The 27,229-nt window shown below is 32.6% G+C and overlaps 1 protein-coding gene across 1 annotated transcript; it reads right to left on the bottom strand.

Annotated features, from left to right (window-relative positions):
- LOC124373659 (bromodomain adjacent to zinc finger domain protein 1A-like) lies at positions 1-27,229 on the bottom strand (the record flags this gene model as incomplete). Its single annotated transcript, XM_046832011.1, is given in 12 exon segments — positions 1-114; positions 3,167-3,354; positions 4,057-4,321; positions 7,205-7,327; positions 8,354-8,558; positions 10,359-10,454; positions 16,248-16,418; positions 19,913-20,354; positions 20,987-21,217; positions 23,193-23,355; positions 27,115-27,195; positions 27,198-27,229. Coding segments are annotated over 12 exon segments (2,111 nt in total), but the record flags the coding sequence as incomplete, so codon positions are not given.

Here is a 27,229-nt window from a genome sequence, read left to right as displayed (position 1 = left end):
CTTCCCATGTGTTTGTCCGCAGTTGCTTAGCAAACTGAGATATCTTGGCAGTTGCAGCCTTGGAGCTGCGTCGTCTGCTGGCTCGCTCGCCATCAGACGAGGGACTCGTTTCATCTAAACACCAGACCCACCATGCACTACACACCACCTCTTATGGTACACAGAGTTAGAAGAAGAACTGTTATTTGTTTCTTATTTATGATTAGAAGTTGTAATGATAGACATATCTATAATAAATAGATCTACATGATGACATCAGTCATTTAATCATTAACTTAGGTGCATAAACTTTTATTTTTGGACTAATCTAAATATTACCTAAAGAAATGGTATACTCAGAAGTCCTATAATCAGGATAAAAATGTTGGTATTTACACAAAATCCATTACAGCGTTTTTAAATGTCTTTGCACAAACCTTACAAAAACTGATCAACAATGAAACTTATATTACATAACAAATGCTTTTAATTTGTGCAAGAATTTTAATAAGTTATTGATAACTGTAGCTTGTTGGTAATTTGCTTTGATAGTTTGTCTTAACATCAATATTATTTTCTATCTTTATCGATTTCTGATAATCGTGACTTGGAATGTTTCCGTGAGGGATGCTCTGTGTACAAGCGAGCAGCATCTGTAACAGTTCTGAAAACATTCTTCTAAAACCATTAGAATATCAAAAGCTTCAACATTTTAAAATTCATTTCCAAACCAAATGTATGTGCCTTATGTATCACAAGTGGACTAATAGTACAAAATGAAAATATTCAACTTAACACTTGCACTTCTAAATATACTCAATAAAATCTTCATAATTAAGTTAAGCAAATTAACAAATAAGTCAATGACCAAAAAGCTACAGTCGGCAATGACTTAATCAAACTATTACATACATTAAAAAAACATGTTATCGTAATATAAGTATCATTGTTGATCATCTGTTTTAAGGTTTGTACAGAGATATTTAAAAACTCTGTAATGGATTTTGTGTAAATACGAACCTCTCTATCCTGTTATAGGACTTCTGAGCTTATTTTAGAGTAGTGATTTATTATCAATTGCATTTTTATAGTACACTACACGGTTATCATACATAATTCACTAAATTTGATTGTAATCTCATAATTGTTTTTTATAATTACTAAGAATAATGAATTGTATTAAAATCCTTTTTTGAAATGACTTTTAAACTGGAAAGAGATAAAAGAATTTTAAATTTGAAAAATCTTTCATTTTTAATTACCTTTAATTTGATATGCCACATGACCTATGTTCTCATTTTAAATATATCGGGATGGGCTGAAAAGATTTTTAAAATTAAAAATTTGGGTGCTGTATGAAAAACTTTCAAAAACGGTCAAACGATATATCGTTCAAAAGCTTATATTGTGCTTTTTGAAACATAAAAAATTGACACTTGCAAATACAAAATGACCTCGTGAGAAAGAAAAAGCTCAAAAAATGTCCAAAACATCTCTGCCATTTGGACAAAACTAAGATATTTTCTAAATCTTGTACCAAATTGTTCAGATTTCAAAGGCCTTTAAAATGATGTGCCACATGCTATTGGAAATTTTCGAAATTCGAACCTGTGACCCTAATTTTGGACACACTCTGTACTTAAAATGTGAAAAAAAAAAACAATTTTTGGACATTCACAGTACGAGATTTATTAGGGTTACTATTTATTGCATCACTCTATGTCAAACGGTTCTACTACAGGAGACTGCAACCAGATGGTCTACAACAAGGTGTCCAAAAAGTCCCGGGATGGTTAAATATGTTTGAATCGATTTAAGATAGTGCTATAAAACTTGGTACAGACTTACTGGACAATAAAATATAATGTAACACATATCCAGTGTTAACTTGCTTACTTCTTCAGGAGTATGGCCCACAAGGAGTCAAAAGAAAATTTTAAATGTAAGCACATCAAATTAAAGGTCTTTATTAGTAAAGTACAATGGCAAAAACATGATCTCACATGGACAACCAGCTCAGAAATGACAGCTGTTGAAAGATAGCTTGAATTTTCAGTTAAGCAATGAAAATAATACTGATGCTTGAATCGTCATTTCATCCGTAGGTTATAGCACTGATTGTAATGGGATTCAACAATCATCAACTGCTCTAGTTTAGATAAAACGACCATGACCGTGGTTACGTTTCCCTAATCGTTGTAAACTCATATATATATATATATATATATATATATATAAAAACTGTTGTTCTCAAATGTTATAATAGAAAGTTTATTATTTGAACATACATTACTGCCATTTTTACAACACATAGACATTTAATCCTGAACACTTGATTTCTTTTCACTCTTCAATAATGTACTTTTTAAAACGCACAATTTCTAGCTTTAAATATGTGTTTGAAATAATTATAAAATATTTACTAGTGTTGAATATACGGGTTAAGGAATACCTGATTTAAAAAAAAACAGAACTTTGTTAAACTTGGCAATGGCATAAAATAACAAGGTGTTAAAGGCTTCCTTAAGTCAAAAAATCAAGGACTAAAACAACATTTATAATGAATATTTGGTTACAGATCCTGATTGAAAAATAATATGTAAACTGATAAATTATTGTTTTATTGTTGGAAAACAACACAACACAGTTCCTTTAATAACCACTGAGTAGTATTTGAGGTTCAGGCATATAAAACAGCACTTATTAAATTTAATTTCCAACTGAAGTCTAAAAAGAAAACGTGAACAGATAGAGAAATTAAAAACAAAATGTGCAGGACAGGATTTTCAATCAAGAATATAAAAATATATAGTAACAGAAAAATTACTTCATTAATAAGATAGATCAGCCAGAAATCACAAAGCAAACAAAAGCTATTACTATTGTTAAACAAACACAAAATAAAAATACTTGTATAGTTGTTTAACTAAAATATTTACCTTTACCACCAACTTATCCAAACGAAATATAAGAAATCATTAATGCATGAGAGATATAATAAATAATTTTATTCAACAAAATATAATATTATCTTAAAACAAAGTATAAAAATACAATAACAAATACAAGGAAAAACGATGCAACAAGCAATGTAAAGTTTATAGAAAACATTCACAGCACAATTTTAAATTTGAGAATTTCATTCCACTAACTACCATGCTGTGCACTTATTTTGATCTTTTGTAACCTTTCTTGGTGGTGGTAGATGCAGTCGATCCCCGTCTACACTTCTGGCAGTACCAATTCCCTGTGGGGATCTTGCGTAACACGGGGACGATACAGTCGAAGTGGTATCCAGAATCGCATGTCTCACAGATTATAACAGGACCCTTAGTTTTGCACACCTTGCATTGGCCAACTGGTAGGTTCTTTCCCCTAGAATGCATCACTGTTTTTGGTAGAGGTTCCTTCATTATAATGTTTATTTTATGACTATTTTTTTAATAAAAACAACAAAAACCCTACAGTACTAACATTCTTCTACTGATACCAAATACAGTATGAAAAGATCTAAAACCTACTATTGTTACATCCACATATTTAATAACAGCACAAAAACAATGTTCCATCAAATTACTTCTAGATTTAATGCACTTAATCGAAGCAATCCTGTTGGAACGATTATAAAATGACCACAGAGTTTGTCTGTCTAAAGATTGTGTTGATGATCTAACAGGTACAAGAATTCTGTACTTTGTTTATAATTTCAGTACCAATTGTATATTTATACATAATTTACATATTGCTCTATATGTATATGATACTGTTCAAATCACAGTTGTATTATATACAGGATGATCAAATAGTCAGTGTCTGCTAATTTATAACAAGATATAGAAAATAAAGAAATATAAAAGCATATAGAAAAAGGAAATTAAACCATTTTTGACACTTGTTGTAATCAGCCTATTCTCTACTTTGCTTTTTTCCCCTTATCAATTTACTTAAGTAACCAGTGCACTTAAATATACAAGTGAACAATAGTGGGATCATTGATCAATTGTAAATATAGAATATTTGATTTTTCAGTAACCATGGCAACATACGTCTTATTGAGTCTGAAAATTTACTACTTACGTATCGTTCTCTTTCTCCTCATCTTCGTCACTATCCTCTGTAAATATCCTGCGGGACTTCTTGACTGGTGAGGTCTTCTCACGTGGTTTACACTTGGGGCAGTACCAGTTGCCCTGTGGCACACTGGTCAGCTTGGGCTTCAGGCAGTACATGTGGTGGCCCTTGTTGCAGCCATCACACAACAACATCTTCTCTGGGTCTCCGCGGCGACGGCACAGACGACACGACGCTTTAAGAATCGAGCGGCCCCACGTGATACTACTGTCTGCACATAGATGCAATGCACAGTGGTACAGACATTAATTTCACTAAACAAATACAACTAATTTTTATCTTTATCTTTGTCAACATTTTGTATGAACAATAACTATAAAAGCAACTAAAAATTTTTTATTTTGTTTGTATGCAAATTTTATATTATGACTTAGAAAATGCAATATTATTGACAATGCATTTAGTACCATTGTCAAGCACTGAAATATGCTTAATTACTTAAATGGATGGTTCGTCACAGCCATAGTTAAAAAACCACAAAATTATTGCCACTGTAAATGAATTCTTCTCTCTCTTATTCTTTCATTAGCCATTAGGATGACCAAATATCCATTAATCATCATACAAAATTAGTTTTAATAGACAAAATTAAAATGTCATACTAAACAAAATTATTATATTTTAGTAAGTAATTGGATATCCCACATAAAATATGAATTTACTGTATCATGTTTAATTACACCTATATATTATGAGACAAAATATTTTGATAAAGGGTCAATTTTGGGATTTTTTTTGGCTGTATTGATTTTAGATGCTGTTATGACATATTTTCCAATACTTTTAATAAAAAAACTTTAAACTTTTGTATTTAAATTACTAACTCAACTAATAAATTTGTCTCCTGGAAACTTCTAAATGAATTAATGCTGTTAAAAATTATTGTAATTTTCAAAAATGGAGACAGTACAGAGATAAAATAGCAAGGTATAAACTTCTCAGTCTCTTACCAACATTATCAAACATATTTGAGAAAATAGTGAAATCACAGTTATTAACCCTGGAATTGGTGGTCATATTTCTCTCAGTGGCGGAGTGATTTTAGTACTTCATACATTGCCTTATATTTATTTTATTATTACATGTTTACTATCAAGTACCTTTGTCATATTATATATTTTTTTATTCAGCATTGTTCAAGGAACATTTTTCACATAATATAATTAAAACAAAAAAATATCCTTACTCTATCTCTTCATGAACAAATTTTTTTTTAGAAAAATGAAAAGTTAGTTCAAAGTTTTTGATTTGTAAAATTGTTGTTGTTAGTGATATGCAAAATCCAAAATATAAAAAAAGAAAGAGCATTTTATTCTGAGGAAAAATAAAACAACACATAGTTTATAAGGTACAGGGTCTGTATAATAAGTAACCGGACTGACTTCAGGAAATTTTTTATTGGCAAAATATGTACAATTTTTCTTTAGGAATCTTCAAAGTAGTCCCCATTGGAGTCGATAACATGCTGATACCGTATTTTCCAATCCCTGAACGCTCCCTGGAAGTCGGCAACCTCGATCTTGTCTAGAGCCCTCGTCGTAGCACGTTGAACGTTTTCTCATGCGCGCTTTTTTCGGTCGTGGTGACGCCGGTGTGTGCCACTCCGAACTCTGCCGCTTCGTCTCAGGATTGTATTAAAAAACCCACGTCTCGTCTCCTGTAATAATGTGGTTGAAAAACTCTGGTTCGGTTTGCAGTCGATCAAGGATTTCAGAAGCGACAGCAACACGACGCTTCTTTTGCTCATCAGTCAGGTGTTTGGGTACCAGCTTCGCGCAGATCTTCCTCATGCCCAGATCGTTCTTAATAATGTTTTAAACGGTCATCTTATCAATTCCGACCTCATCTGCGATAGCCCGAATGCTCAGACGACGATCACTGTTCAACACATCACGCACTTTTTGCACATTTGTGTCCATGTGACTCGTTGATGGAGGACCGACGTGCTGTTTGTCATGGACGTCATCGCGGCCCTCCCGGAAATTTTTGTGCCACTGAAACACCTGAGTTCTGGACAGAGCATCCTCACCGTAAGCCTCTTGAATCATTTGAAGAGTTTCCGTGGCCGTTTTCTTGAGTTTGACACAAAATTTAATGCTAAAACGTTGCTCGATCGTACTCTCCATTTTCACTCCGACGGGGTAACTGAACATGCACTCCGCTCTCGCTCGATACTAACTCTCCAAGTGCTTGGAGCAACTGCTGCAGCCCGGTTCCCTTTCACTAGACCCCCCACCACCACTACAGCACCAGATACCGGTTAGCAGACGCTTTGACGGAGCGGGGCAGGCTCAGTCCGGTTACTTATTATACAGAGCCTGTATTTATTTTTACATGTGTTTAACGATACAAAATTCATACACTGACATTCGAAAGTGCTACTTACCAACAAAAGTAAGAACTTCAAAGCTCACTTGGATTTGTACAATCTTGCAACTATTAGTTCATATTAATTTTCTATTTTTTATTATATATTTTTTTAATTATGTTCTGATTGAATGTCTAAATCGGAATTCTCATCGTTGCTTATTTCATGTAAAACTAGTTCTCGAATGTCACTTGAACAATCGCGGAAATTACGATCCATTACGTAAACACGCACAAAAAACTTACTATTATTGTGTCATATACACAACCATCATTACAACAAACTCAAACAAACAATAAACCAGAAGGAACACCATGCAGCTGACTAAATAACAATAGCCGAATGAACCAGCTGACTCATCGCTGCACGTGCAACTAACATGGTACGCGGGAGAATGTAAACAAACAGTTCAGAGATTATAAAACGTACGGACGTGTAACGATACGGTAAAATTATTTATTGGTGTATTATTTACATAAATTGAGCCTTCGATTAGTATCAATACCGATACTCTTTGATCGTGTTTTAAGTACGTAATATTGAGAAATAAAAGACATATTAAAACGCCCTATATTCGGCGTTTGCCAGTTCCAGGGTTAATCTTAGAAGCCCTTCTCCATAGAATTTAACATGGTAAGGTAAGTTTGGAATCACCACCAATGAATGACCAGCCAAGCTTTTTGCTTGACATAGTTATCTTGAGGTTTTATACACGTAGAGTTTCACCTAGTGTGGAGATATGTAGAAAGAGCTGCGAGAGGCTGGTGCTGGTCATCAGTGAGGCTTCCCACCTCTCCCGGGCAACTTGAGCAGCCTTCTGTCCCTTCTCATTGTTCTCCTTCTTCTCTTCTACAAAGTGAAAACTTCCCATTAACCAAGATGTGAAAATCATTTCCTTCCTACACAAACTATTGTTGTTGTACAAATATACACATCTTCAACCTTGAATTGCAGTTATTTCTAACACAAAGCTATTTATTCAAATTAACAATATTAAAACTATTTTATACATAAAAAATCTATTTGGTCACTCCAACTTCAAAGAATAAAACATGTTATGTATGTTTTTGACTATATTATTTAAATGTATGAAAAGTTTACAAAAATGCCAAAATATAGAACATAAGCATGAATTTACAATATACCTACCAACAAGGTAGGAGTAAGCTACACCACGTGTCATGTAACAGACTTCACTGACGTTGCATGCAAAATTTCAAACCTACAACTTATCTTATTCTTTAGATGTACTGCAGAGAGCTAGACAGACAAGGTGATCATACAGAAATTTTACATCACTCTGGCAGACTAAAGAGAAATTATGCCAGCCTACTGAGTGATAACCTTCAATGATACTTAGCCATTCAGTGGATGTACATGCCAAATAATAGAACTCATTCTTATCTACATAACAATTTTATGAAAATTTAAAGTTAACAAATGATAAAACCTCCAAGACAAAGCTCCAGTCCATGCAGTAACTATCACAATGGCAAAAGTGCTCGACTTGGGATTTGAATTGGTTCCTCACCACCCTATTCACCAGACTTGGCACCTAGTCTTCTTCTTATTCCCAGACTTAAAAATTTGGCTTGGTGAGAAGAAATTTTCATTGAATAAGAAAGTGTCCGCCCCTGTGACAGACTATTTTGCAGAGTTTGACAAAGCCTACTTTGCCGATGGGTTGGAAAAATTGGAAACTCGTTGGACCAAGTGTATAGCCTTGCAAGGAGACTATATCGAGGAATAAAGTGAATTTTCACCTATAAAACAATATTTTATTCTATTTTTACCAGACTTATCATCAAACCATCCTCGTATATATAAAAGTTACATTATAAAGTATAACATTTCAGACATCAAATATCCACCAACCTTTTCCTAAAGGCCTTTTGAGGTACTTGAGGTCTATACTCTGTTCCAGCTGCAGGATTGCACTTGCAAGGTCTCGCACCTTGGTCTTCTGCTCTATACTTGCATCCAGCTGCAAGTCTCTGAAACTGGTGTCAGAGCTTGGGGTGCCTGGCCGACTCTGACCTTCCTCCTCCCCTCCAATGTCGCTGCTCGTCTCCCCTTGGGACTGTTACACAAAATCATTTCTCACTTAGATTTAAGCTAGAACCGACTGAAAAGAATTCTATTATTTCTTGCTTTCTGACAGCAGGTAAGATCAAATAAATCAATAGCAGAATATATTATGAGATTATTGTGCAGCCACAACTGACATCTCATGTGTTGATGTATCACAGTTGGAGAACAGTGCATTCATAATCAACCTACACTTTAATTTTCTTTTTCCACCTGCTCTAAGAAAGCTATTAGTAATAAAAAAACATTAGTGTTCACTGTATGTATTAACCTTTCCAGCGTTATTGACGCGGATCCGCGGAGGGCCACTACAAGCTCAAAACGTTATTGCCGTGGATCCGCGTTTTTGCATTCTTTATTTTCTTACTGCTATGTTAGTTGAATATTTTGCTGCTAGATGGTTCTAGTAGTCATGCGACATACAGACGGGTTGCCCTGCCTCGAATTCTGTTACAATGGGAATGGCAGCTGCTTCTAATTGGCCAAACACTGTCTAGCGGGCGTGGCCCCGCGCCTTTCACAAAGTCATTGACGGGAGCTCCCGTCAAGGCATCTAGCCAGTTAGTTAGTGAGAAGCGTCCGGTACACGCATATGTATTTCGGTTATCGCTAATTTTCTATTGTGTCCTATTCTTTTTAAAGTAAATTATTCATATTATATACAGCAGTTTCCAGTATTTATTTAGTGTTTTTTACCATTATTCGTGTGCAATGGCGAATCCAGACGATTCGGAATTTGAAGATTTGGTAATTCTGAGCAATTACTTGGTCAACCCCAAACTTTTTAATATTTTACTACGGTCATAAGGATGTTATCAGAAAGCAAGAAACATAATTCAAGCCCTGCAAGGCTGTTCTACAGGTTGCCGAGCGATAAGAAGGTTCAAAGTCCACGCGATAACAGTGGCTTGCGGGAGACGCGCGGAATGTCAGTTGTGACAGCCCGCCACCAAATAAACACTCTTTGTCTACTTTTGTATTTTTCTAATTTTATTGGTTTGTAATATAGTATATGTTTATCTATAAAACTGTGTTTCATTCCCATACTTACTGAATAAATGATAAAAATATTAGTGACAACTACACTGCTATTCTACAATATTCTCAAATGTTAAAAATTAGCCTAGGAAATCCAAAAAGGGCTAAACAAATTTTATTTACTGTTAAATAACTCTATTTTGACATACAGAAACAAAAATAAATTTAACTTTACACATTTGAAATTTAAAAAAAAATGTAACTTTATCAAAGATCAGGTCTAATTTTTCATGATGCTTAAAGGGTTAAATGTGTAAATTTTCAATGCTCCATTTAGGTGAGTTTTACTGTTTTCCTACAAGTTATCTTTCTTAAGGGCCCACAGATTAGCTGCTGATCATAAATTAGAGGCTCCACTTATAACATAGGGGCAAAGTTTAAAACTATGTTATAAATAGAAAATGTTTCACATCACTAAATGGTGAACACTAAACTAAATTTTAGTGTCTTATCTTTTAATACTAATTAAAAGTAGCTAATTAATACTTAATACAAGTAGCTAAATACAACATTTCATAGTATTCAAATTCAGATTAATTATTTTACTTTGGATAGTATCTATTATTAGTTTATATAAGATAAAATATGTATACTGTTATCTACTATTCATACAGCACTTACTGAAACTAAATCATTATAACTGTCAAAGTGCATACAGGTCAGGTAATTTTCAATGACAAATATGCATCCACTCATTGTTACTGTAAATGTAATTTGTACCAAACTTGGGGTATTAAAACATATATTTACTTACATTGTTTCTACTACTTCCTCCCCAAACAAGTTTCTCACACTGCTGATCATATGAGCTGTTAGCAATAGCCTCTCTCCAGGCTTTTCTGTCATGTACCTAACAGAGACATCACAGAGTTACTTATATAAGTTCTAACATCTAATTCATACAACTTGTTTTAAAAGATAAATAACAAATAAATGTTCCATTATAATATACTACAGATAGAAGTAAAAAAACTTAATCTACTTAGACAAAATCGGATTTAATATCGTTATGAAAACAAAGATAATGTTGTAGAATTGGAAAAACGAGTAATTGTAGTATTACTAGATAAAGGAATAAAACATTTTCCAATATATAATTTTTTATTTTGTGCAAGGCCTTTCTGAATCAAAGATTCCATCATCAGGCACTTCACAAATTATCAAATGTTTACATTTTTGTAATAATAATTAATTTTATAGTAACATATGGTAAACAATTTGGATGTACGGTTAGCCAATATAAAATATTTAATCAGAATTAAATTTTAATTTTTTAATAAATTGTGATGAAAGTAAAACTGAATTTTGAATTGGTCCGTCTTCGTTATTGATAAGTTTTTCTTGATTTATGTTAATGTAAAATGTTTCCCAAGCATTTAAGTGTATTGTGTTTGTAACTTCTTTTAATAATCGTAAATTTTTATTAGAAATTGTGTGTCCAGATTCAATACAGTGATTCGCCACAGCAGATTTTTCATTTCTTCCATATTTTATATGTGCAAAGTGTTCTTTGAATCGTTTCTTAATGTTCCTTTTTAGTTTGGCCAATTCTACATTCAACATGGCACTCAAGCCCAGTGAGCTAAACAGACTTCACAAATACAAACAAAAAGTAAGGTTATTAGATTTAGACATTCAGTTTTTAAGAAAATGTAAGAGAAACAAAGTTTTTCCAAAATTTATTAAAGTTAACATAACAATCAAAAATAAAACTACAGATAAAGTCTTATATAATTCAAAATTAAATTGGCTTAATCTTGAAATAAAAAATCTTTACTCTAAGCAAGAAAACTTATCGTTACAGGCCTTAGAATTACACTTGGAAATAACTAAACATTTATCAACTATTTATCATGAGGTTTTTCAAGAAAAATACGGTACTTTGGGATTATACCGACCACACCAGTATGAAGAACACAAAAATAGAAATTTATAGAAACAAACATGATAGAACGAAAAAACAACTCTTCAATTACAAAATTACAAACTTACAAGCATTTCCAGGTATTGTGATCGGTATTGTTGTCGCTGTTATCTTATCTTTCTCGAGAATCCTGATTACGGCAGGCCGCGCAGCATCACGTGATTTGCACGGTACATAATTGCCTTTCCATTTCAATTCAATTTATATTTCTGATTAGCCCCTCTAGAATTTGATATTTTACTGATAGGTACTATCTCGAGGGATGTTTTTCTTTCGTCGACATCAGCGCGGGGCAGCACCGAAGGTGCTGTCGAAGCCCGCGCTGATGGCCGGAGGCACTCGCATTTTGGGTGGCGGAATGTAATCAAGAATAAAAACAAGTTTTGAGTGTTTTTTTAATAAAGAGTTTAGTTTGGTAAATGTTTGTTTTTGTTAAATTTTTGTGTTTGGAGAAATGTAGAGGTAAAACACGAAAGTACAACAAAGCGATGCACCAGCTGAACGGGCGGCGAGGCTCTGCAATCACGTTATCTACTAGACGCTCGACTTTGACCTCTGTCTGAGGATGGGGAGGGGTTTGCGATAAGACAATTCCTGTTTTATACTGACGAAATAGTCTTCTACGCTAATCTAGTAATCAGTAGAAGCAAAATGTTAAATAACGATTCATGTCTGGGTGTGGTCGGTATAATCCCAAAGTACCAAAAATACTTTAATATTCTTGAAAGTATTGAGTTTAAATATAAAAAGAAACAACAAAAATTGGAAAACAAATTTAAATCACTTAAGAATGGCAATGAACCACTTCTTTATGAAGAAAACAAATCGCTTTTTGAAGATCAACAACTGGTATGTAACTTGTCATCAGAATGCTTCTCCAAAGAAGAAATGAATCTTTTAAATAAAGGTTTACATTTTAATCTAAAAAGTAAGAATGATAACGAAAATATGATAATAGATGTAGAAAGTAACATTCAAAATTTAGATGAGAGTAAGAAAACTGCAATTAGATCTGATATATATTATTCTACTGTTTCTAAAAGTATAAATGAAGCAAAATCTTCCTATACAATACTCAATAAACACAGTTACACTATAAAGAGTTTAAAACAAAAGGATGTATTTTATTTGAAAGCCGACAAAAGTAATACTATTGTTATTATGGACAAAGATGAATATTTTGAAAGAGTAGAAACAATTTTAAATAATGGACAATACAGCAAATGTTTAAAAAACCCTATACTAAAGTTCAATAAATCTGTTTCGGAGACCTTAAAAAACTGCAAAAATTTAATCGACCACCAATTATACAGAAAACTTACAGTTCCCAATCCTACAATTCCAAAATTATATTGTCTTCCAAAAATACACAAACCTGGAAATGGAATGCGTCCCATAGTGTCAAACATAAACTCTCCAACCTATTTCTTATCACAATGGTTATCAAGAACACTTCAAAATTTAAAACCTCTTCCTTCATTTTCGGTCAAGAATAGATATGATTTCATACAATCAATTAAAGACACTATTATAGAAGAAGACGAATATCTAATATCCTTTGACGTAGTTTCACTGTATCCTAATGTTCCAATTAGAGACACAATGGAAATAATATTGAATTGGTTGTCTTCCATACATTTACAAAAAGAAATAGTTGATGAATATTCTATGTTAATAAACCTGTGTATGAATCATAATACTTTTCAATTTAAAGAATCATACTACACTCAAATTGATGGTACAGCAATGGGAAATCCTCTTTCATGCTTCATTGCAAATATATTTATGAGTTATTTTGAAACTACCGCTAAAACAAAAATGAAATATTTTCCAAGAAAGTGGATAAGATATGTTGATGATATCTTCGCAATATTTAATAAAAATGAAAACCTACAAAACTTTATCTCTACCCTAAATTCATTTTACCCCACCATTAAATTTACATACGAAATTGAGCAAAACAATAGTATACCATTTTTAGATGTTTTAGTAATTAGAAACCAATCAAAATTTGAATTTGACATTTACAGGAAACCGACGCATATAAATAGATTTATTGTCAACGAATCTAACCATCCACCTCAACAAAAAAGAGCTAGTTTCAACTCAATGATTTACAGACTTTTGAATACTCCACTATCTATCGATAACTACAACAAAGAGTTAAACTACATAAAAGATATTGCTATTTTTAACGGTTACACCACACAACTTATTGACAACATACTTCAAAAATCAATCAAAAGAAAATTAAGAAAATCTAGAACAACATTACTACCACTTCAAGATAATAAACAAGAATTCATCTGTACAACATACAGTAACATTTCAAATCAATTGCAGAAAATCTTTAAAAAGCATACAAAAAAATCTATCACTTATAAAACAAACAACAAATTATCACAAATATTAGGAAATCCCAAGGACAAAACCACATTCGAAAACAAATCAGGAATTTATTAAATTAAATGCAACGACTGTGATAAATTGTACATTGGCCAAACTAAAAGGAACATTAAGACACGATTCAAAGAACACTTTGCACATATAAAATATGGAAGAAATGAAAAATCTGCTGTGGCGAATCACTGTATTGAATCTGGACACACAATCTCTAATAAAAATTTACGATTATTAAAAGAAGTTACAAACACAATACACTTAAAAGCTTGGGAAACATTTTACATTAACATAAATCAAGAAAAACTTATCAATAACGAAGACGGACCAATTCAAAATTCAGTTTTACTCTCATCATAATTTATTAAAAAATTAAAATTTAATTCTGATTAAATATTTTATACTGGCTAACCGTACATCCAAATTGTTTACCATATGTTACTATAAAATTAATTATTATTACAAAAATGTAAACATTTGATAATTTGTGAAGTGCCTGATGATGGAATCTTTGATTCAGAAAGGCCTTGCACAAAATAAAAAATTATATAGTGGAAAATGTTGTATTCCTTTATCTAGTGATACTACAAAGATAATGTTAATAAACATGTTTACCTAAAGGCAAAACAATAAATGCACAATTGAAAAATGCCACTTACTATGAAATGGCATATATTATTTAGGTGAATATTTGATTGAATGAAAAATAATTTTAAACCAAAACTAAACAGTTGTTAGATGTTAAGAGATTAGGAAACTTGTAAGCACATAACATACAAAATAGGAATTAGTGCAGCTACAACTGGATCGAACATTCAAAATCCAAACTAATAAATGATGACACCAATTTTATCAAATGAAAAGTAAAATTATAAGAAATGTGAAATTTATGTTAGTCAGCATGCCTATACATGTGTCTTATATTGGGTGACAAATATTTCAGAAATTGGTACAAAGCACTAAAATAAAAATATATAAAATGGATCATACAGTAGAGTCTAATCTCAACTAATTGGAACCCAATACTCTTCAGATCCACAAGAATTCGGAATAGGCAAATTTCATGAATAATAATGACATATCGGTGTTATTTGGATAATTCTCCCAGCAGATTGTTTCGCTAAATAAATTTTCATGGAGAAAGAAAAAAAAAAAGTGGCAGTCATCGCTACATATGAGAAACCGTTAACCCTTTTAATGCTGACGTGCGCCGCGAGCGCACGTCACTGTTTATTCGAGAAATGCTGAGGTGCGCCGCGAGCGCACGTCATTAGGTTTTACGAAAAATGCCGACGTGCACTGGGGGCACTCGTCCGGTTTTTGTTATATTGTAGTTTTATTTATTGACCAAATGCCACTAAACTTTGCATACTGTATCTAGACACTACTATTATTGATACAAACTCAACATGTGATGACGTTATCAGCTGTTTTCAACCTCATTTACGTCCAATCATTCAGTGAGCGTCTGGTTGCTGTGGTAATACGTTGTTGCTAGGTTATGTTTTAATGGGAATTATTCGTGCTTTTCTTTTGTTTATTTCAGTTTGCTTATATTATTATTAGTTTTGTGATTATTGTAAATAGGTTTGACCATGAGTAAAAGAGGGGGATTCATACTTTGTGCTTCGGCAAACACAAGTGTTAAAAAATTTTAAATTATGTACCCTAAAATATTGTAAATAATTAATTTTAATTTTATGTAAACTACTTTCTTTGTTATTTCAACAAACAATTTTATACATTGGGCTAAAGTGATTTTGAATGAAACTGATCAAAATATGTCTTACTAAATTTTACTGTAAAATGTGGACTTTACAAGGTTTTCGATAAAATGCTGTAACTTCACTATTTTTCAAGGCAAGTTCTTCAAATTTGGTGTGTGTGTTAACAATTAAATATAGTACAATTGCCAGTAACTTATTTTTAGTTAAGGCTAATAATAAAGGTACCTTTATATGTTTAAACTAAAATTTTTTTAGTTTTAGTTTTTTTTTAATTTTTTGTTTTTTACAAATATAAATTATATAAATTTGTAAAAATTGTAATAATCATTTGTTTTAAACACTCCACATTATGACATAAAAAACAACACCTCAATGGATAATTTCCTTCAATAAATAAAAAATTTATACATTTTTAAAAAATAGTTGTCAAATTATGGAAAAAGGGTCTGGCATTCTTCGCATGTACTTTTTGAAAACAGGTTGGCATTTTTCGCATGGTCACTGAAAAAATGTCTGGCATTAAAAGGGTTAAGTGAAATATTTATACATTTATAAAAATTAAGATATAAATTAAGGTTAAAAGAGTACCAACCTTAAGTGAACCTAAACATCCGTCATTGATCTTCTCTTCTGTTTCCAATATCAGATCTCTCAGAACAGACTCCAGGATTTCTTCTGACGGAGTACCAGGAGGGAAATTTAGATTGGCATTATCATACCGAGGATTGTTTCTTGAACTTTTGCGAGTTTCTAATGTTGGACACTGAAAGATTCACACAAAACCAAGAGTTATACATTATCATACTTTACTTAAGTTTCTAGAGGCCATCTATAAATTAATGGATAAATTTTAATTCATAACTGTCAAATAAGAGGATGAAATTAGAAATTTAACCTTTGCACTCGTCAGACCACTAAGTGTGGCCAATACTGATATCTCACTCAGTTCAGGAGAAATTACAAGTAGTTGTCCTCTACGTTCGGCAAGCCATGGATAGTAGCAGCTGGATTCTGTGTCTCCACTTTACCATGTACTGAGATTTCAATGCAATTCACAAACACTTAAAAAATTATTAGCTTTAACCTCCAAACTTTTTTGATTGGTTATTTATTTTCTCATAAAAGAATTATGAAATTTCAGTTATGGTTTTACCTATTATTAAAGGTATTTTTATTTATAATATAAAAATAGAATTAGTCTCAATTAGGTTTTAATATTAATGGAATATAAACTCACTTTCATATATTGATATTTGGCTCCACCAAATGCATTAGTACTAAATTGATGATACACTACAGCAACTAGTGGCACTCAAGATAAAAAAAACTCAAAAACAATATTTGGTATGGTGCGTGCTGTAAATAGTGAAATATTAATTTAGTTCCATATTTGGCCAAAAAATTGCAGCACTTTCAAGCCACTCTTGGAAATGGATTGAATTTTAGAACTGCACAATACAGTGAGCCACTCATAGTTGCCTGATGAGCTAAATGGGAATACAGTAAGGACCATTAAGAGTTGAGCGAGCTGAGGGAAAGGATGCAAGTCATAAACCACCAATCTAGCCTGGAGAACATGTCATAATGGCTCCACAAACTAAGAGGAGAATCACATTAGATATAGTAGTGAAGGGGTTATATCAACAACACTTCACTATTACCCAACGTAAACCTATAAAGTAACAGATTTCTGCCAGACTACTGTTTATCCTGTATCTGCTACTGCCAGACTATTGTTTATCCTGTATCTGCCACCATATACGGTAGTGAAGGGATTTTATGACAAACACCTTAGTAACTATTACACAATGTTTACCTTTTAAACAACCAATGTATTTCTTTGTAACCACTGTTTATTCAATATCTGTCACCAGATATGGTAATTTATGTCTACTTACCAATTCAAATAAAATAACAAGACAATTTAGACATCTGTTGAAGTACACTTAAGATTTTTTAACTGTAATTTAACCCATTGGGCGACGGATGACGTATATTGCCCGTCATCATGTATACAGCGCGTAAAGACGGATGACGGACAGTGTCCGTCATCCGTATGGTTATGGTTATGGTTATTTGTATGGTTATTCCCGTTCACCAACAAGCGATCGATAGTTGAAATCGTATTATTCGGTATCTAACATCCGAATACAAGAAACTGAATGCAAAAAAACCGAACATAAACCTGAATACCGTAACTGTTTGCAATAGAACAGCGATCAGTCGAGCAACATGGCGTCTCGCGATGAAGTGTTTTCTCTCCGTTCGTCGGAGTTATCTGCGTATGTGGATAATGTGAACTGAATGAAAGTGATAGTGATAGTGGTGATTTAGATGGCGAAACTGTGAATATCAATGACGATAATGATGAAATCAGTGACAATGACCGGGCGAAGTGATAGTAGTGATGACGATGACGACAATGACAATAGGCCTAACCTCCAAACTTGGACCTGGACAAATGACACAAACACAGTAAGGCAAATCAACTTTACTGGAAATTCAGGTATAAATCCAATTGTTTCCAGGCAATTGAATGCTGATTGTACAGAGCTAGATGTATTGAATCAATTTCTAACCAATGAGTTCTGGGATAAAGTTGTAAGTGAAACTAACAAGTATGCTAGGGAGAAAATTCTTGGTGGAGGTGATTGTTAGGCCTAATAATAATTGGTCTGATGTAAACCAAGGATGAAATGAAGGCTTACTTTAGCCTTGTTGTTTTGATGTCACAAAACCCAAAACAAAAAGTAACTGACTATTGGTCTCGCAGACAAATAATTCATTGTCCTATCTATAGTGAGGTTATGTCACGCGACAGATTCAAATCTATTTCTAGATACTTACACTTTTCATCCTCACTTCACTTCTGCAAACTGACAAACTAAGGAAAATCCGACCAGTTGTTGAATTACTTTTGTCATCATTCAAAAGGGTATTCAAACTGGAAAGTTTTGTTGTATTGACGAAAGTTTGCTGTCCTTCCGAGGAAGGTTAGCCTACATCCAATTCAACCCTTCAAAAAAGGGCTAGGTTTGGAATTAAGATTTATAAGGTATGTGATTCTGTAACAGGGTACTGCTACAATTTCAAGATATACACTGGGAAGGAAATTACCAATGACACTACAATGCTAGTTTAGTGAACAAGTTGTTTTGACAATGACAGAAGACTTAGTTGGTGAAGGTCCGACTTATGTTTATGGGACAATTGGTATTCATCGCCAAACCTTTTTTTTGGAGCTCCTAAACAGAGATACTTATTGCATTGGTACATTGAGAGCCAATAGAAAAAAATGTTCCCAAGGAAAATAAAAAAAGAAAAACTGAAGAAAGGAGAAAATAACATTTCGCTCAAGTAATAACATGTTGTGTCTGAAATGGAAAGATAGGAAGGATGTGACAATGCTTTCAACATACCACGAGAGACCAGATTTCCAAGAAGTAACTTCTCAGCGAGAAAGTAGAAAACAAAATCCAGTAGTAAGCCTCAAACCAAATGTTGTTGTAGATTACAACAAGTATATGTGTGGGGTAGACAAGCAGGACCAAAAACTTTCCTCCTTTCCAGTAATGCGTAGGAGTGCCAAAGGGTACAAAAAAATATTTTTTTACCTTTTTGATATTGCATTATGTAATGCTAGTATTGTACACAACTTGGTCACTAAAAAGAAAATTCATCTTTCAGAATTTAGGCTAAACATTGTTGACCAGTTACTATCAAACAGTTCAGCTTCCTGATAGGCCTACAGGAGGGAGGCCTTCACTAGACCAACCAATGAGGCTACAATGTAAACAATGGGGACATTTCATTGAAAAAATTCCTCCAACAAACAAAGCTAGACCATCCAAAAGATGTAAAGTGTGTTATGATCACGGAAGGCGATCAGAAACAATTTACCAATGTAAAAAATGTAAAGTTCCTTTACATTTGGAGAACTGTTTTGAAATTTTTCATACAGTAAATAAATACTAAAAAAAGTAAAAATGTATTTGTAATTATTTGTAAATATATACCACACATGAATTCCACAACAAAAAACTTTTTACAGGTAAGTTATACCACCATAACTGAAAAAAACTATTAAACGTTTTTTAAAACAAAAAAAAACTCAGTCCTGGGTTGTCACAATAGCGTTAAAATCTCAGTCTCCAATGGGTTAAATGATTTTATGTCTAATTCAAGTGTACGTTTTGTACTTATGTAACAAGACATATAATGTAGTATAGAAAGTTGTACGGTACAATGACTAAGTACCAGATTCGTGTTGAGCCTGGATATGGGGCACTTGGTGATGCTCTGTACAATCCTCTCTCTCTCGTCCTCCAGTGTCGCTTGCAAAGCATGTTCACGCATGCCACGCTTGTTGAGCTTGGCTATGAGCTCATCAACCGCAGCCTCATCCTGATAGAACGCCCAACACACCCGCTCGCCCTGGTCCGAGTGTACAGGACACAAAGAGTCTGCCCAACAAGTCAGAGGTCTACGGATCTTATCTTCCGCCACCTTGCTCGGACTGGCTCCTTTGGTTGGTGTCTTTGGCAGAGAAGCCTTGGAAGGAGTTTTAGTTGGTGTTATCGGTGTCTTTGTTGGTGATTTCAACAAGTTCTCCTTGTTGCTCCCCTGTTCGAACAACCTCTTCACATACATTTCTGGATCTTCACCATTCAACAGTCCCAAATCCAAAGCTGGTGTTCCCCTTAAAAAAGCAACAAAACTATTGTAAATGATAGTAACATTTTGGTCATGTTCTTAAGGTTTACAGAAACATTGTGTTTTCTTTATGTTAATTAAAATTAGAAGAAAAGAATACTGGTTAGCATAAAATTAAACGCAAGTAAATCGCTCTTCAGCTGGATAATTCCGTCAATTTATTTTTAACAATGATAAAATCTATATCTAACCATTCAAAACACAAAGCTCTTAAGTGATCTATGCAAAACAAATACTAAATACTGTTATAACAATAAAAATCAATAAACATAAAATTTGAAATAAAGAATACAACATACAATAAACCATTTAGCAGCTGTAACATAATTTTGGATGTGCAATAAAGTGCAGGCTTTTCAACGTTATTAAAAATGATTTTATTATAATTAATATACTTTTTGAGCGAGATTAATAAATTTTGAATTTTGAGTCACACAAATCCAACAATTTTTTGTTTCAAATATTATATTGACATTTTTCTCAAGAATTTAACTCTACACAATTGTTGTCAATTGCACAGCAACATTTTCTATAAAATGGTTTTTGGGTTTCTTAGGTAAATTTACAAATAAATGCATTAAGAGACAAAAGAGATATATCCCATGTAAGTAAACTGACTTGGGCAGGCAGGTACCAGCATGTCGGTCATCGTGCTCTACAAACAGGCCTGGTATTGCTGTGAATAGCCAGAACCTCCGGTAAGCTCGATCTTGGCCCAATGGTAACACCTGATTGCTTTGGTTTTCCTCATTCAGTTCTCTGAGTCGCCGATTCTGATCTTGCTTCCTCCGATGCAGCAATTCCTTCTCTTTCTCTAGCTGTTCCACTGTCCATTCACCATCCTTTAACCTGTAGAGCAACAGTAGTCTCTCAGTTGTCTATTTTCTTTAAAAGATACTAAAAAAAACTCATGGATACAAAATATTTAATTTGAGTTTAAAATTTGTGATATTAAAAATAAATTCTGTGGACAGTATATTTTATACAATTTTATGAAATTAGGTAATTACTTTTTTTACTTACTTATCACCAATCCAAATAGTTACTACATGAGAAAAAGAACATGAATGTTACCCAGTCACAGAATTGAATTATGGTTATAATTATAACATTCTGGTTATCAATTCACTTATTAAATCAAGCCAGCACACAAAATATTATGTGAATAGGATAACTGAACATCACATAATCAATCACTAAAAAAATAACAAAAAACGTTTTTATCATGGTTACGTTTTATTCATGGTCAAACATAAAAATCAACACACAAGTTGAATTGGACTGACCACAGAGAAAACTTAAATGTAAGATTTACAGACTTGAATTGATTACTGATGAATATTTCCATCTAGACATATAGTTAACCCTTTAGATATTCACAAAAGTAAAACAAAATTTTCTGAATTGTTCAGATCTTGTGTTATACCCAAAACTATACAGTTAAATTTGTCTTTTTTGGAGTGTTTTACTTCAAAATGTGTAATTTTCCTATGAATAATAATATTTACTTCAAACCGATTTTTATTCTAAGCTCATCAAATTGGCTTTAAGAAATAAAAAGGTTCAGTTCTAGATAAAATACATTCACATTTTTATTTATAATTTTATTCTGTTTGATTTATTTTTTTAGTTTAGAGTTACAACACATATTTTATTTATTACTTTTTGTATTGATAACACTGTATCTAAAAGGTAAATATAATTGTGAGCAGATACTGAACATTTAAAATAATTTGGATAAAATATGGTCAACTCATTAGCTGAACCTTATAATTAAAGTCTCATATGTGTCTTGTTTTTGTCATATACATGTCTCATATGATTTATATTTCTATCATATATATTATGTTGTGATTATACTTTTATTCAAATATCCTGTCTTGAAACAAATCTTGTTTGTCTTTTAATTGTATGTGTACTATAACAGGGTGGTGACTCATAAAGTCCTTTTAAATACATGGGGTTTCTCCAGTTCTCCATGTTGAAAATTTCAGATTCTCTAGTTCATTTTCAAACCAAATATACAACTGTAACACTGTATTTAACCTTATGCCGAGTGGAAAGGAAGGTTTATTGTATTTGCAGGATATGTCAGAAAAACAGATTTTATATTATTATATAACTTTTTAAATAATTAATATAAAAAAATAATATTACATACAAAGATTAATGTGGGTATTAAATTATGCCTGAATATATGGCTAGATAAAAAATGTAGTAAGAAATCAATACTATATAAACAATTTAAAAATGTCAAATGTTAAATGCCATTTATACACAAACCTAAAATGCCTAAAACAGTGGTTTAAGGGATAAAACACTAAATGAAACTTCCAAATTTGCTGATTAAGATTCCTATTTATAACGGTGGTGTGGGTTGTGTGGTTGGGGGGAGGGGGAGAGGTTCAACATTATAACTGGGTTTCAATTATTGATAAACAATAAAAATTAAATTTATAAGTGTATTTAAATATATTCTAATACCAGTATCAATGTTCAAAATGTATTAAAAAATATGTAAAACATTTTCAATAAAACGACTAAGATGAGCTAAGTGTACAGCGTGTGTGTGTGTGTGTGTGTGTGTGTGTGTGTGTGTGTGTGTGTGTGTGTCAAGAGGTGTAAAAACTGTTAGGTCATGTAAAAGACTTGGTGCAGAACACATTAATCATTTCCATTAAAAAAATGTGTTTCCATTAACAGAAATTGACTTTTACATACATGTAAGAGGGTTGCATTGGTAAAGCATAGATAACTTTCCAGGTTTTTCCAATATACACCATCTTAATTAATACAACGTGATTAGTCATCTCGGGTGACTTACTTTTGATAGGCCTCTTGTTCTCTTCTTTTGTCATTGGCATGCAGGCTACGCAGTTCTACCTTGCCCTGTCTGATTTTATCCATTCTTTCGTCGATAACATCCCGAACTGCAGAGAAGGTGAGAATCTGGTTGATGAGACAAGATAGAATAGCCAATTTATCACCTGAAACATGAAAAAGAATAGTAAGCTCTTTGTCGGTGACAAATTTTCTATCAACAAAAGCATAGTAAATTTAGTGATGAATCCATAATTTTTTAATCTCAAATCTAATTTTGAATCTTGTAAAACTGATTCTTGAATTTCGAATCCTAATAGCTTTTTTTAACCTAAGTATAATTTAAACAAAATCACCACTAATGCAAATTGACATTCAACATTGAAGACTCTCATGGGCACAAATTTGTATAACTTTTAACAAACTAAAATGTTTGACAAATTTAAAACCAACCCTAGACATGAACAAATTTATTAATATATAAATATAATTTATACAAGAGGTATTCAGAAAGTAGATAGCATTTCGCTCTGTAGCTGTTAGGGGAGTCCCTATCACGGCCATTTTGATGTCAAGGGCATTTATCCGTTCAGTGGCTATCCAGCCGTGCTAGTGAGAGATTACTGTCACTCTTTGTTGTTTTACAATAACAGTTAAATGTGTGACACAATTGAAAATCCCGCGAGTTGTCAAGTGCGGTCGGTAATACGGTTTTTGTTGGCTAACCACAATAAACCAATTGAGATTTATCGCCAAGTCTGTGAAGTTTATGGGAATGATATGATTACTGAAGGTGGAGTGCATCAATGTTGCACTAGTTATAAAATTGGCCGAATTATATGCATGATGACGAATAAAGTGGACAACCAAGCATTGCAACAGATGAAATTATTTCTAAGTCAATGAGAAGGTTAAAGAAGACCACCGATTCACAATAACAGAACTTTCACTTATTTTCCTCAAATTTCAAGGAGATTTTTACATGAAATTGTTATGCTGAAGTTAGGTTACCATACATTTTGTGCAAGATGGGTACTAAAAATCTTAACCACATACAGCTAATTGGACTCGAAAAGTCCTGTATGTTTTTAAGAGGGAGGTATTTTCACATCGGCCTTACAGTCCGGACCCTGCACCTAGCGACTACCACCTGTTTCCAGCAATGAAGACCTGTATAGCCCTCATATTTTATAGAGAAAATATTTCTAGAAATGCAAAAATTGTGAGGTGAACAACAATTAGATATCCGCACAATATTACATGTAGCAGACATGTTGCACAAACATAAACAGAAAATAGAAACTGCAAGTGAAATATTATTTACAAAACCACGATAATTTGTTGATTAGGTTTAATTAGGAAAATTCAATTCTGTACGGTAAAAACATGTTTTAACGATCAGTATTATGTTGTGTTGTCAATCAGCCAATAATTAATTATGCAAGAGATCTCCACCAATTCGATTGTTGAATCCTGTCAATCAATTCTCGAATCTGAATATTTGCGGAAGATTCAGTGAATTCTAGATCTGACTGTGACACATCACTTATAAATATAAATTTAAACACATTCATTTTTCAGAGTAAGCAGGCATACCCTCTTTCATAATAGATTGCTGCATGTTCAGGTTACTTTGGTAGGAATCTTTCCGCTCGAGAATAATGCTCAATGTGATGGTAGGTGTTGTTTGTGTGTAGGCATATTATCATTGCAGGAATTTATTACTTACGCAACATGTAAGAAAACATTATTTTGTTATTTGCAATAAATTAAATTCTAATTTTATAGATACATTAAAAGTTATGTATCTAGTTTACAATCACTAAAATATATACTGTATAAAGCCAATTATTTGAACTAAATTGGGAATGGAGGAGTTTGGATAACTAATCATGAAAGATTTTAAAGACTGTAAGAACAATTAATAAGGCACAAAAACAATTTTATGTTAATCCATTTTTACATAAATTTTATGTAGGATATAAAAGTTAACGTAATGTAGTGCATGCGTGAGCACGTGCAAATGCGTGCGTACACGCACACACACACAATGTATATATATATATATATATATATATATAAAAGAAGCATTCAAAACCTCTTTAAATTCCTGATGTTTTCCTTTTTATCCCAGTCAAAAATTTCCTATACTCTAGTCCATTTTGAAACCAAATAAACAATTGTAATATTGTATTAAATAGCCCTTACACAGAGTGCAATAGGCACTGTTAATCATCACCAGTTATATTTGCAAAAAATGCCACGAAGTTGCAATAGTCAAGCAAATTTGTTTGCTAGCAATATACGAGAAATTCTGTGACGATTTATTGCTACCACCTATTTTAAGCTCTTTATTTTTTATGTGTCTTTCAAGTAACCCAATAACTTTCCTTTCTGTGATGTTTGGAGAATACATGTATTCAATTCAGAAAAATTAAAACAATTACCAACACAGCGCTACTGTAGTGCAGACTGCAGTCCAGCATTGTGGGTGACAGGTCTGAGGTGCATGAACTGTTGGCACAAGACGACGATTTTGCTGGTACACAACGTCCGTTTGGTACAACTTCAAACATTTTGGCAAAAAACAAGCCTAAGTATACAACGCTACTTCAAAGGAATTGCAGGGATTCAGGAAAATGAATATATTTTTAAAACTACAAGTGATATCCTCTACCTTCTGTTTTTAAATAATAGAATTGATAGCTTATAAAATGAGCTTTAAGAAACTATCCCATTAATGTAAAATGTATGAATCATTTATAGAGAATCTATGTATAACTACACTAAGTACGATGTATGGATAAAATAAATCTAGCAATCGTCTGTTTGCCGCCAATCATCCTAACATCCGCATATAGAACCAGCAGACATGCTGGCGTTGACAAATATAGACTGTAACGAATAACACAATTGACAAAGATTGGTGACAATTAATTTGCAGTTGTTTCTTTGAATATTCAATTCATGCAATGTCTAAACTCCGCTACTACTTTGTTGAATACGTGCATTATGAAGTACTATTATATTTAAAACTGTTTTCATAAAAAGTAATATTGTGCCACAACAGCCAATTATTCTGTTATTTATTAACTGTGTTACCTGGCATACTTACTTGGATGAAAAGAGACATGCAAATTATGTAATTAGTGGTATTAGAGAGAAACAGTCTATGTCGTAATTAGAATGCTATTTAAGTAATTTATTGAATATATTGAGTGAAATAACATAAATAATATAATTTATTGACTTACGCATTGATGCTAGCTATAAATACATGGTCACACACGGTCACATTGATGTAAAAAAACATAAAATTTAAGTCAGTGCAGCTTACTTAATTGAGCTAATAAATAATTTATCTGCAATTTTATTTATATAAATAAAAATAAAATATTTTTTGGTAGTAATAAAGACTTGACCGATGTGACTAAAGAAGGAAAATATGTAAAGATCTCAGTTTCAAATGACATTGGAAATACCAAGCATTTTGAGAGATAATAGTGTACTAGTAGACAGCAACGACAGTGTAAAGTGTATTATGGATACTATACAAACATTACTATAAAATTCAATTTAATGAAGTAAATTGTGACTATATGCACATAAGATATCTGTAATTGGATTCTTAGATATTGTGGCATATGCTTAAACTAATGTCTTAGATTTTTACACCTTAGGAAGAAGAAGATGGTATCAGTTCTTCAAGCGTAATGTTTCAATTTGTGTAATTTATAATAATAGAAAATTACCAGTCCTGTTATCATTTTAAATAATAAACTATAAACATTGAGCTATTAACTATCCAAACTATTAACTCTCTACTGCAATTTATTTATCCATGCTGATATATTGTTTACCCACTTCCTAGCCAGGTAACTTAATGATAATACAGTTAACCATTAAATGACGTCCTGTACTGTTACCTATGGACAGATCACAGAAGGGAATTTGTGAAAGAGAATCCAGAATGTGAGGCTGACTGAGTCGTAGCATCAATCCAGGTCATCCAAGCTAGAGTAGCCTCCTCTCTGTTGGTAC

The sequence above is a fragment of the Homalodisca vitripennis genome, unplaced genomic scaffold (genome assembly GCF_021130785.1).
Source record: "Homalodisca vitripennis isolate AUS2020 unplaced genomic scaffold, UT_GWSS_2.1 ScUCBcl_6094;HRSCAF=13147, whole genome shotgun sequence".
Classification (NCBI taxonomy): Eukaryota; Metazoa; Arthropoda; class Insecta; order Hemiptera; family Cicadellidae; genus Homalodisca; species Homalodisca vitripennis.
Note: the sequence above shows the minus strand (reverse complement) of the source record. Positions and strands in the feature narration are given on the sequence as shown.